Here is a 12,188-nt window from a genome sequence, read left to right as displayed (position 1 = left end):
CCTAGTATGCTAAGTGTCCAGTCCTCCGGTCGGCCGTTCAACCAATCCAAGTGTAATATGCAAATGACGTACTATTGCCATTCAGCTGCTCACTATGACATGCACTGACCACCAGGGGGCGGACAGTCCACCCGTCAACCAGTCGCTGTGGTGTGCACTGACCACCAGGGGGAAGGTGCTTTGATCAGTAGGGGTTGCTGCTGGGGTCCAGCTGATCAGGACTGAGCGAGACAGGCCAGACACGCCCCGGAGCCCTCCCAAGGCCCCTCCCCGGCTGGCCAGCCTCCCATGTCCTTCCCCGGCCCTGACTGTGCACCGTTGGGGTCCCTTTGCCTGAGGGACCCCCCTCCCCCAGTGCACGAATTTCCTGCACTGGGCCTCTAGCCAATAAATAAAATAAAACAGCTCTGCAGACACGCAGGGGACAGGGGTGGGCCTCAGCACCTGTCTCCCCCAGGTGGGCACCGCCCGCCTTTCCCTCCTGTGGGGACAGACATTAAGCCGGGCTGGCACACGGCGACACCTGTGCCCAGCACCTGGCCCAGCCTGGAATCGTGCCCCTGCGCCCTGTCCCATCAGCAGAGCACCCAGGAGTCTGCGCCCTGCAGAGCCAGGCCCCATGCTCCCCGCTCCCCCTCGCCGGTGCCGACACTGAGATTCTTAGGCTCCTCACACACTGAGCTCCTACCGTGAGGTAGGAAGGTGCAGGAGACCCCGTGCATGGGAGGCAGTGGGCTTGGGGCCCTCCCGCACCCAGCACCTCGCCCAGGGCCACGCCTGGGGCAGGGGCACGGAGGATGCTTCTCAAACCCTCCCTCCATGCTCATGTCTGGGGCCCTGCACCTGCTGCTGGACGTCCTTCTCCCACTGCATTGCCTGGCCAGCACTGACACAGCGAATGCCACCTCCTCCAGGAAGCCTGCCAGGATTTCTCTCTCGGCCGTTCACTAACCACCTCCTCTGTCCCCGCAGCCTCCTGAGAAGTGCTTTCTCACGGTGAGTGTTCGTCACGGACCGTCTGCTCTCCCGTTGGTCTGGAGGGGGAGCTGCCTGTGGCGGGGCACTCCCAGCGCCTGGCCCTGGTGGGCACGCTCACTGAAACCACCGCCTCTGCCCCTGCCCCCCTCCCGTGGGTGCGGGGCTGGTGGCTCCCGTGAGAGCAGTGTCTGTCCAGGAGACCAGGGGAGGGTGTCTGTGAAGGGGTGTCCTCTCTGGTGTCAGACGCCGGGAGAGGCAGGTCCTCTGGGGGAGGAGCAGGCACGTGGAGGGGGAGGACCAGGGAGGAGTGCCCTCCCTGCTGGGTGGTGGCTGGCAGGCAGGCTGAGGCCCGGGCGCCCCCCCCACCCCAAAATCCAGACCAAAGCCTGGCCAAGCTCTCCTCCGGGGCCACGGGGCACCCCGCCCGGGTGAGGGGAAAGCGCCAAGGTTCCGAGCTGCACCCCTGGGGGGGTGGGGGCAGACAGGCCCTCAAACCGCGGCGTCCAGCAGACGCTCCGTGCGAGGCCCACCTGGCAGCGCGGGGCCTCTGGCAGTCAGAAAAGGGAGGCTCCCTGACTGCCCGCAGGATGCTGCCCCTCCACAGCCCCCAGGGGTGGCATGGTCCCAGCCGCCCGCTCCCTCAGGCCGAGGGTGGGGGAGACTCAGGGCGAAGAACCAGGTCGGGTGGCAGACAGCTGGGCCAGGCTGACCCACATCAGATGCAGGTTACAGAGGGAGGGAGGGGGAGGGAGGAGGGAGAGGGAAGGAGGGGAGAGGGAGGAGGGAGGGGGGAGGGAGGGAGAGGGAGAGAGGGAGAGATTGAGGGGAGGGACAGGGGAGGGAGGGGGGGAGGGGGAAGGAAGACCAGCAGGGAGGGGGGGAGGGGGGAGGGAGGAGGATGGGGAGAGGGGAGGGGGAGAGGGAGGAGGGGGGAGGGGGGGTGAGGAGGGAGGGGGGGGAGGGAGGGGAGGGAGGAGGGAGGAGGGGGAGGGAGGGAGGGAGACGCAGGGGGGGTTTTATAGGGATTGGGAGGGGGGGCAGGGGGAGGGAGGTATCTCCAGCAGGGAGGGACTCAGCACCAGGGAAGGAGGCTGCCAGAGCTCACCTGCCCCACCCCCGCCGGATCCTCAGGCAGGTTCCCGGGCATGCACACGGCGGCCACGGGAAGCACCCGCACGCTGAGAGGGGGCAGGAGGGACGCTGCCCAGGGCCCACTCCTGCAGCGCCAGCACCCCCGGCACCGTCACAGGAAGAACCAGGAGGCCCGGCTCTGGGGTGGGGCTGGGTGCTCCAGAGCAGGGAGGCCGGTGGAACCCCCCCCACCAGCCAAGATGTCTTGGGCAAGGCACCCTGTCCCCACCCAGTCTTCGTCCGAGCACCCTGTGCCCACCCCAGTCCTCGTCCGAGCACCCTGTGCCCACCCCGGGGGCGGGGGGGCGCCAGGCCGAGCCGGCACAGCCTCTCTGCCGCAGACAGCGCCCGGGCGCGGGCAGGCACGGGGCCGGGCTCTGCTGCCAGCCCACGCCTGAGCCCGGGCACAGCCCTCCAGTGAGGACACGCGCCACCTCAGACCAGCTCCCGACTCCCGGGGGCGACCCCGGAGCCTGCTCCAGAGCAGAGTGTCCTCTCTTTATAACCAGATCATTCCCACAGAGGGCACACACACACACAGGGCATGCACACACACACACACACACACACACACACACACACACACAGGGCATGCACACACACACACGGGGCATGCACACACACACACACACACACAGGGCATGCACACACACACACGGTGCATGCACACACGCGGTACACACACACACACACACACACACGGTACACACACACACGCGCACACACACACACACACACACACTGGCCGCACGGCTCTGCCGCCCACAGCCCTCGCTCCACGGCGAGTCCAGGTCCCGGACAGGGAAGCGTGGCCTCAGCAGGGCGGCGGGCGGTGCGCAGACAGCTGCTCTGGGACGGGCCTCCGGAATAGCCTGTCCCTTCACTGCCAATGAGTCGGCAGGAAATGTAACAGCAGGCGTGGGTCCGGACGGCTGCTGGGCCCCCCCCAGGACTCCCCTCCCCTCCACACCCCCATCGTGCTGCCTTTTCTTCGTCTTTTCTCTGTGTGTTTTGTAGAGAAGACGCTGTCTAAAATCCTAGATCCCGCATCTTCCCTTGCCACCAGCACTGACACGTCACCCATGCTAATGACCACGTAATATTCTGTCTTCCACCCGCAGTTCTCAAAGTGTGGTCCGGGGAACCCTGGGATCCCGAGACCGATCAGGGTCAGCCCGGCCAAAGCCATTGTGAGAAGATCCGTGTTCGCACCCACTCTCCCCCGAGTGCCCGGGGGCTGTGCGGGGCCTCGGCCGGACACCAGGTCCCAGCGGCCGCGCTGAGCCAGAGAGGACGGAGGTGTGCACACCGCACGCCGGGCCCGACTGGCCGCTGAGAACCGCCAGGGCGGCCCAGAGGGTGCCGTTCTGAGCCACGGATGCACACGCACCTCAGACCTCTCTCCATGGAACTGGCGGCGCCGTGAGCACCAGCAGCGTCCGCCAGACCACAGCTCGGTGGGTCCTCACTCCGGCTGCATGGGGGGCACAGGCCCTGAGTGTGAGAGCAGCTGCCCTGGGCGGGGCCATCCCCTGGGGGACGCCGGGTGCCGAGTGGCGCCCCACCCCGAGCGGCTTCTGGGCCTAAATCCCACCCGTGCTCTCCAGAGCTCCCCTCCCCCTGCTCCCGACACAGCGCAGGGTCCTCCCGAGGGCGCCCGCCCGCCTCGGTGCCCCCTCAGCGCACACACGCCACCCCGTCAGCAGCCTGTGCCTGTCCAGCCGGCGGGGTTGGGGTTTGCATTGAGCAGAGGATAACGGCTCATGGCCGGGTACGGCCATTGGAGAGCCCGGGGAGAGCTGAGGTCCGGAAGAGAAGGTGAGAGGCGCCTGCGGTGCCCAGATGAGGCCTCAAAGGCCCTGCGCTGGGACCTCAGGCCATTTTTAAAAGGGGGGGTGGACTTTGCAGTTGGGGTTAGTTCAGGGGCTGGAGGCAGGTGCTTGCGGGCTATGGGTCGGCCTAAATGCCACCTGAGCATCCTCCTGGGAGGGAGGCGGGGACTGGACATGCATCGAGGGGCAGGCGCCTGGCCGACAGCACTTGGAGGGAGGGGTGCGGCCAGGAGCCAAGGGATGCAGGCAGCCGCGGAGCCTCTGTGGGCCTGACTTCAACACCCTCCACGGTGCAGCACCTCCAGGGATGGGGCGACTCCCCCCTCTCAGTCCCCCTCTCCCCTGCCCCCCTCCCCAAGGGCATCACCAGTTAGAGCACCTTCCTGCGCTGGCTGCAGTGTGCCTCCTCCAGTACCCCCACCCCCACCCCCAGGGCTCAGAGATGCTCACTCCTCTTAGTGCCTCACAGTGCGGCTGGCCCTGGTCGGGGCGGAGGGAGGGGGTGCGGGAGGGACATGGGGGCGGGGGCGGAGGCGCGGCATGGGGCAGAGCCAAGCTCTCGGACCTGAGGCAGCTCCAGGCCGTGCGGGGCGGCCTGGCCGGAGCGGGCACTAGGGGTGGCCGGGAGGGCGGCAGGGAGAGCAGTCCAGCTCAGAGACCGGGGTCCTCCCGGGAGACGGGGAGGAGCACTGGCAGCACCCTCCTCCCTTGCACCCTCAGCACCCACCAGCACTGACCCAGGCCTGCACCCCAGGAGGCGGGCCCCAAGCACACAGATCGCATTTCCTGATCTGAGCTCGGGGGCGCGTGGCGGCAGCTGTAACTCTGCACCCGCAGCTGCGCCCGGTGCCGGCGGCCCGGCTCAGGTTCAGACAGGACTGCCGGGCAGCCTGTCCGAGGCCCTGAGGCCCGGGAGCCCTGGGCTGAGCATGGAGCACGGGCTCCCTCAGAACCCGGGACCCCACACTGCGCTGGCCCGGCTCCCACACTGAGGGACACGGCGCTGGCCTGCTCCCCGCACCCAGGACAGGGGAGACGCCTCAGAGCAGACACCCTGCACATGTGCTGACTCACAGCTGCTCAGACTTTTGGGGTTCGGCACCCAGGACTCAGCGAGAGGTGTGGGCGATGCCTCTGAGCAGGGGCTGCTGCCTCAGGCCGGGAACCGGGCTCCCAGCTACCACATCCGGGTCTCCCAGGCAGCGGCCGCCCACCCGCCACGCCCCTGGGGTCACCTCCCGGGAGACCACCTGCGCCCAAGGCCTGTCACTCGGGAACCGAAAGTGAGGCAGCTGCGGGCAGAGGCTGGGGCAGAGGCGGGGGCAGAGGCGGGCCATCTTCGTTCATTTGAAAGTCGCCGCCAAGGAAGTGGGGCCATGGGGGGGTCCTTGTAGGTCTCCCTCTCAGAACCCCATGCCCACTGCAGAGGCACCGGGCATCAGGGGTGCCCTTTTCCTGTGAGATCCTGGGGACACTGAGGTCAGGGCACAGGCCTGGGCTGTGGGCTCCATCCCCAGTGGGGGGTGCAGGACGCACCCATGCATGCTTCTCTCTCACCACTGATGTTTCTCTCTCTCTCTCCCTCCCCTTCCTCTCTGAAATCAATAAAATAAATATTACAAGAATGAGAAGATGAGCTGGGACCCGTCACTAAGAAGCATCGTCATGATCAAGCCTTACCCACCCAGACTCGCAGCCACAGACCGTGAGGAGCCAGAGTCACCCTGGCAGCGGCTACAGAGGGAGGACGGACAGCGCCCGCCCTGCTGGGGAGACGTGTGCCTGGGCACACTGGGGTTCAAGTCCAACACCGCCCTTTACCAGTGCGGTGACGCCAGGGCACCCACAGGCCTCCTGGGCACTCACACCCCCGTTTGCACTGGGGACGCCCCAGGGGTCCGAGAGGTGCCCTCGGACCTCACTCCGGAGCCCCGAGGCACGGCGCCGGGACACGGAAGCAGGTGCCACGACACCCTAGAGACCGCCTCCCGCGATGGAAACGCCGTAAACAGAGACTCATCCGGTTGCAACGCGGCTGGGGCTGCCCTGCGGCTGGCTCCCGGCTCCCGGTCCCCCGGGCCGCCCCCAAGACCACATCACCCTCGGGAGAAAGCAGGAGCCGTGATCTGACGCCCAGGTCCCCTGCCTGTACCTGCCTCTGAGCCCCCCGCCCCCTGTGCTCAGCCCTCGGCCCCTCGGCCCTGTGGACACCGGGAGGCGGCACTGGAGGCTCAGAGGAGCCCAGCAGCCCACCAGGCTGGCAGGTGGCAGGGCTGGGACTGGAGCCCAAGAGACTCCAGCTCAGGGAGGCCCTCCCCCCTCCTGCCCGGGCGGGGGGCAGGGAGCGGGGAGCGGGGAGCAGGGAGCGAGGAGCGGGGAACAGGGAGAGGGGCCTGTGCAGGGCCGGGGCTGGGGGCTGGGGCCGGGGGCTGGGCCCGAGGACCAGAGGCAGCACACTCGCCTCCACAGGCTGGACCCTCCCCCTCCTGTCACCGCCATGCCCCGGGGCCCTCAGACCAGGTGATGCTCTGGAGCTGGGGGGGAGAGGGGGGGGCCGAGAGGGGGGACAGGGATGTCTGGCCCAGGCCTATAAGGCCCGTGAAATCACGTGGTCTGGCCCCGCCGAGGCATCGGGGGTGAGTTCACGAATGTCTGAGCAGGCACCGCAGGCTGGCTTCCAGGGCTGATGGTGTGTGGCCCTCGGATAAGGTTATAAATACCCACCGGCCCTCGGCAGAAGGAGGGTTCCCCACGCCTGCCCTGCAGGACCAGGGCTCCGACAGGCGACTCCTCCACAGCGAGCTTCACTCCCACTTCCCGGGCTTTCCCGCCTCCACCAAACTGGGAACGTCATGGCAGAAAATGTGCCATCTGCCCCCACACTGCCTCACCAACAGGAGCCAGAGGCCAAGGGTCCTGGGTGGCTGCTGAGGGGTCAGGACATGCCCCATTTGTGAGCTCGGGGTGCCCAGGCTGAGCTGAGCCGGCCGGGTTCTGGCCACCACCGGCCCTTTCGGAGGTGACAATGTCTGATGACTTTCTGGGTCCGGAGGCCCCGTCTTCTGCAGCGCCGACGTCAGATGGGGCCTCAGGGGAGCTGGCACCAGGGCCACCACCGAGGCCGCTCCGGATGGGTCACCTGGGAGCCTGCAGGCCCAGCTGGGGCCTCTCCCCAGGCCCGGGAGCCACGGCAGCGGTGGCTTCTGCTCTCACCGGATTCCCGTGGCGGAAGGAAAGCAGGACGACGCGGAGTTCTGGGGAAGACGCAGGCGGAAGGCGGCTCGCTCTCCCCTCCCCGGGGCCTCGTGTGTGGGTGTCTCCCCCCGGGCTCCGCTCCTCCTCGGGGGTCAGAGGGCGCTCTGGGAGGGCGCAGGTGGTGGACGTGCGATGTCTGCCCTCGCTGCTTTCTGAATGTGCCATTCCTTACGCACTTTCTCCCTCCCAGTGCTCAGACCCCGCAGGCGCTCAGCAAGCATTTGTTGACGGACCAATGACCACACGCCCTCGAACCCCTCACTGCCTCCGCCTTGAGGCGGCTCTGACCTCGGCTGTTGTCCTCGATGCTCACGGGGACCCGCGGTGGCTGCGTCCCTGCACTGGGGTTAGGGCAGGACTTGCTGCTCTGTTCCCGATGCGGGACCTGTGCCAGCCAGAGGGGGCCAGGGCTTGGTCTGGCTCTGCCGCCGCTCTCCTTGGCCCTGGGCCTCGGTTTCCCCCAGCGTCCTCCAGGTCCCCTCCAGCTCCGCATGCTAACACAGGAGCCAGCAGCTGCCCAGGCTCCCCACCCGCCCCTGCCCTTTCCACAGCGGCCAGACACCAGAGCCCGGCACGGGCGCGGGGGAGTGCAGTGGGGCTACAGCCATGCCGAGGGGCTGGGTAGGGGCTGGGGCTCGAGGGACGGAGGGCGGCCGAGCATGCTCCCTGCTCCCGTCCTGGGCTGGATCGTGTGTCCCCTCCCGCCCCCCAATCCAGATTCAGCGTCCTAACCCCGGGACCGGGGACGCGGCTGCACTGGGAGAGAAGGCCTTCTCGGAGGTAATTAAGGCAAATGAGGTCGTACAACGGGCCCTCATCCAGTCTGCCTGGTGTCCTTACAGGAGGAGCAATTACGGCACAGACACACGCCGAGGGGACCCTGTGGGGACGCAGGGAGGATTGGAGGGGCCTCGGGAGGCACCGACAGCCCTCCTGCCACCTCGGTCCCGGGCCTCCAGCCTCCTGGACTGGGGGGTGGGGGGAGGGGGGGGGAGGTCAACTCCGTCTCCTCAGCCGGCTTCCCGCAGCTCAGGCAGGACAGCACGGCCCTCGCATGAGCCTCTGACCCCGGGACCCTGCCTCCCGGAGCCGCGGCGCCCAGGGGGGTCACAGGCTCAGAGGAAGCGTGGGTCTCCCCCAAGGTGCCACAGGGCAGAGCTGGCACAGGAGCCCCTCCCAGCTCGGGGTCTCTCCTGAGCCCCGCTCGGACCCACGGTGACCCCATGGGTTGCGATGCTGTGAAGCCACCATGACGCTTGCCATCTCGTCATCTCCTGGGGCCCCACCCCCTGTGGGCTGGCCCTCTATCCGATGGGGAAACTGAGGCAAGGGGAGCGCCCAGCTAGTGCGCTGGACTGGGATCCGACGGGTGCCCAGTGCCATCTCCTGCCATCTCCCGGCCCCTCGAAGTCGGCATGGCAACAAGCAAGAGCAACCTCATTATGCAACCGGGAGGGGCGCTCTGCAGCCCCAGGGGCTCAGAGGCGCCGGGAGGCGTGCAGCTGGCACAGGTGAGACCGCGGGCCCCTGGGCAGCTGGGGCCGGACCACGTGACGCCTCCACACCTGCGGGCACCGGGCGCCGGGCGATGCCAGCCTCCGTGGGGAGCGAGGGCGGCCGGGGACCTGCCCCCGTGGTGACGGAAGCCCTGCCCTGCCAGATGCTCACAGCGGCCACACACCAGAGCCGGACGTGGGCACGGGGAGTGCTGCGGGGGCCACAGCCTGGCCGAGGGCTGGGGCTCCGGGGATGGTGCCGGCTGAGCATGCTCACCGCCAGCCCGCAGCGTGGGTCAGCTCAGAAAGATGGGGTGCACACCACACAGGCCATGTCTGTCACAGCTGTTAGGAACCTACTCTGTGCGGGAAACCAGCGATGCTGCTTCTGCACCCGCAGCCTCGTGTGGGAGGGCACCAGGCCCAGCGGGAGGGCACCGGGACCACCGCGCGGCCAGGGTGGTTCACACCCACCCCTGCCCTTTCCATCCTCCACCCCCGTGGCCCCGATGCCCACACACCCCTCTGCCAGGGCGTCCTCCAGGGCTCCCTCTGATGGCAGGGGGTGGGAGGTACCCATTACGGTCTCAGGAAGCCCCCAATTACCCTGCGCCCTGCCATTACCCTGCCCCCGGCAGAGGAGCCAGCTGGAGGTTTGGGGGTGCCCGGTTCCCAGGCCATTTCCGAGGGCCCCTTCCAGAGAATGAATGCAATGCTCCCCGCCCCCCACTGCCACCTGCTCTCCGCCCCTCTCCCAGCACCCACAGCCTGCCATCCCCCTGCCTGGGCTGGGAGGGGGGCTCCCTGGACTCAGTCCCCCCACCCCCACCCCCGCCGGGAAGCAGCTGCCCCATGGGTGTTTGCAGCAGGGCCAAGGCCACCCTGCAGGCTGCCGAGGGAGGGGCAGGAAGCACGGGTTCGAGTCCCCACCCGGCTGTGGGAACGGAGCAGGTGACTCCAGGCACAGGCCTCGGTCCCGCCCTGGAAAACAGGGCGCCGGCCCCTCCCGCCGGGAGTGCCAGGCAAGACCTCCGCCCAGGGCGGCCCGGAGGTGTAAATGCCGGTCTCTGCGGCCCTGATCCAGACGCCCCCAGGCCCCGCTCCCGGCCTCAGTTTCCCCCGCCCTCGGCGCTGCGGGCCCGTGGCGGCGGGAATTTTCCAGCGCCCCGCGGAGGCCGCGGATCCGGAGGGCGCGGCGCGGGAGGCCGTGGGGGGCGCGGGGGGAGGCCGTGGGGTGCGCGGGGGACGGCGTGGGGTGCGCGGGGGGAGGCGGGAGTGGGGTGCGCGGGGGGAGGCGGCTGTGAGGTGCGCGGGGGGTGGCCGTGGGGTGCGCGGGGGGCGGCGTGGGGTGCGCGGGGGGAGGCGGGAGTGCGGTGCGCGGGGGAGGCGGCTGTGGGGTGCGCGGGGGGTGGCCGTGGGGTGCGCGGGGGGCGGCGTGGGGTGCGCGGGGGGAGGCGGGAGTGGGGTGCGCGGAGGGAGGCGGCGTGGGGTGCGCGGGGGGAGGCGGCGTGGGGTGCGCGGAGGGAGGCCGTGAGGTGCGCGGAGGGAGGCGGCGTGGGGTGCGCGGGGGGAGGCGGCGTGGGGTGCGCGGAGGGAGGCCGTGGGGTGCGCGGGGGGCGGCGGCGTGGGGACACGCAGGGGTGCGGCGGCTGCCGGCAGAGAGAAGGGCGATCCGCACACCCCTGCCCTGCCGGCTGCGCGCCCCGCATCGGCCCGGGGCGGGAGAGGGCGCCGGGGATGGCTGCCGCCCTCCGCCCTCCGCCCGGGACCAGGCGCCGCGGGGACCATCCAGGGCGGCACCCCCGCCGCAGAGCCCCCCGCGCCGGCGTCACGGTCTCCGCGCCAGGGTCTGCGGCGCCCCCCGGCCTCCCTCCCGCCCCCCGTCCTCCCTCCCGGACCCCGGCGCCTCCTGCCCCCGCGGCGACCCCGGGCCCCAGGAGAGGCGGCGGCGGAGCCTCCAGACGGCGCAGCGCAGCCACCGCCACCCGCGCGGCAGCTCCGTGCCCGGGCGCAGGGCGCAGGGACAGGGACTGGGTCAGGGACAGGGGCCGGCTGCGCCCGCGTCCTGGGGACCCACAGACCCCGGAGCCAAAGTTGGCGGCACCGCCCGGCGACGCGCCGGCTGCAGGTGCAGCGCCCCCGCCCTCTGCGCCGCGACCGGCTCGGGAAGGCGCGCCGCGGTGCCCACTCACCCGCACTCATCTCGGCGCAGCTCCGAGGCGCCCGCCGGCGCCGCTGCAGCCCGCGCTCCGCCCGCAGGTGCGGCCCCGGCGACCCTCCGCCCGCGGGTCAGCGGCTGCGCGCACCGGCGCCGGCCGCAGCCCCGCCGCAGCCCCGGGTCGCCGGCCCCGCCCGCGGCCCCGCCCGCCGGCCCCGCCCCCGGCGTCCCGCCCCGGCCCGGCCCCCCTCCTCTTAGAGGGCGGGACGCACCCTGGGAAGTGTAGGCGCCGCGCCTTCATCATTCCGCCTTTAATAGCCCAGCCACCTCACGGACGGACTACAAGTCCCGGCAGGCCGCGCGCCTGGCGCATGCGCAGAGAGGCGACGCCGCTGCGGCCTCCAGCAGCCACTTGTGGGTCTCTGCAGAGCTGTCACCGTTGCCTGGCTGTCTGCCTGGCTGGCGCCAGCTGTTGGCAGCACGGGAATGCCGAGGAGGACATCCGAGGGGAAAGCGAACTTGGTGCGGCTCTTGAGTCCTAGAGCTGCAAAGGGTCTTGAATACCTACTGGGTCCACCCCCTCCCACCCTTTTGCAGAAGGGGAAACTGAGGCGGCGGCGGGGCAGGGCAGGATTTGGCCATTTCCGCGGCGAGGCCTGAGCAGGCTGTGGTTCCGGCCCAGGGCTCCTGACTCCAGGTTTAGGGCCGCACACCCCAGGCTCCTGGCATGCTGCTCCTGGCACGCTGCACCTGCTGCCGCCTGGTCTGGCTGGGGCTGCTCTGGGGAGGGGCGACCCCAGGACAGGACGGGCCCCAGACCCCGCAGTGATCCTCTGTGACGTCATGCGCCCAGCACAGGCCATGGGTATGGGAGGGAGGGTGGGGACAGGTGCACCCACTGGCGCCTTCCACTAAGGATAGGGCTGCAGGGGGTGCAGAGGGCCTGGGTGAGACCAGCATTCAGGAGGCAGGGTCTCTGGGACCTGGCACTGCAGGAGCGGGGCCAGGGCTGCTTGGAGGTGCTGTCAGCGAGGGCGGAGGGCGGGCCACGGAGATTGTGGACTCTGAATGGGATACCGAGGCAGAAGGAGATCTTTTCCTCTGGCCTCACGGCTCCTGGAGAGAGCTGGAGTCCTGCAGAGCCAGCCAGGGTCAAGGCCAGTCGGCCCCAGCCCCGCACACCCTGACACCCGGAGGCCCGCTGGGTGGCTGGGCCGGCAGCTGCAGGGCTCCGGGGCCTGCCCGCTGGGGCCTTTTGCCCAGAACATGTGTGATGGGATGGAAGGAGCCCTTCCCCTGGTCTGCTTGTTCTCACCTGGCCCCGCGGACAGCGATGGC

General features: G+C 69.8%; 1 protein-coding gene across 1 annotated transcript in view; it reads right to left on the bottom strand.

The window, feature by feature from the left end:
* Positions 1–11,041, bottom strand: part of ABLIM2 (actin binding LIM protein family member 2) — a 93,858-nt gene extending 82,817 nt beyond the window's left edge. The window contains exon 1 of the mRNA XM_045573940.1: positions 10,885–11,041. Within this exon, the coding sequence (XP_045429896.1) occupies positions 10,885–10,894 (10 nt within the window). The 5' untranslated portion in view covers positions 10,895–11,041. The remainder of the gene's footprint in view (positions 1–10,884) is intronic.
* Positions 11,042–12,188: the final 1,147 nt, after the last annotated feature.

This window comes from Pipistrellus kuhlii, unplaced genomic scaffold (assembly GCF_014108245.1).
Source record: "Pipistrellus kuhlii isolate mPipKuh1 unplaced genomic scaffold, mPipKuh1.p scaffold_m20_p_58, whole genome shotgun sequence".
In the NCBI taxonomy this organism is placed as follows: domain Eukaryota; kingdom Metazoa; phylum Chordata; class Mammalia; order Chiroptera; family Vespertilionidae; genus Pipistrellus; species Pipistrellus kuhlii.
Note: the sequence above shows the minus strand (reverse complement) of the source record. Positions and strands in the feature narration are given on the sequence as shown.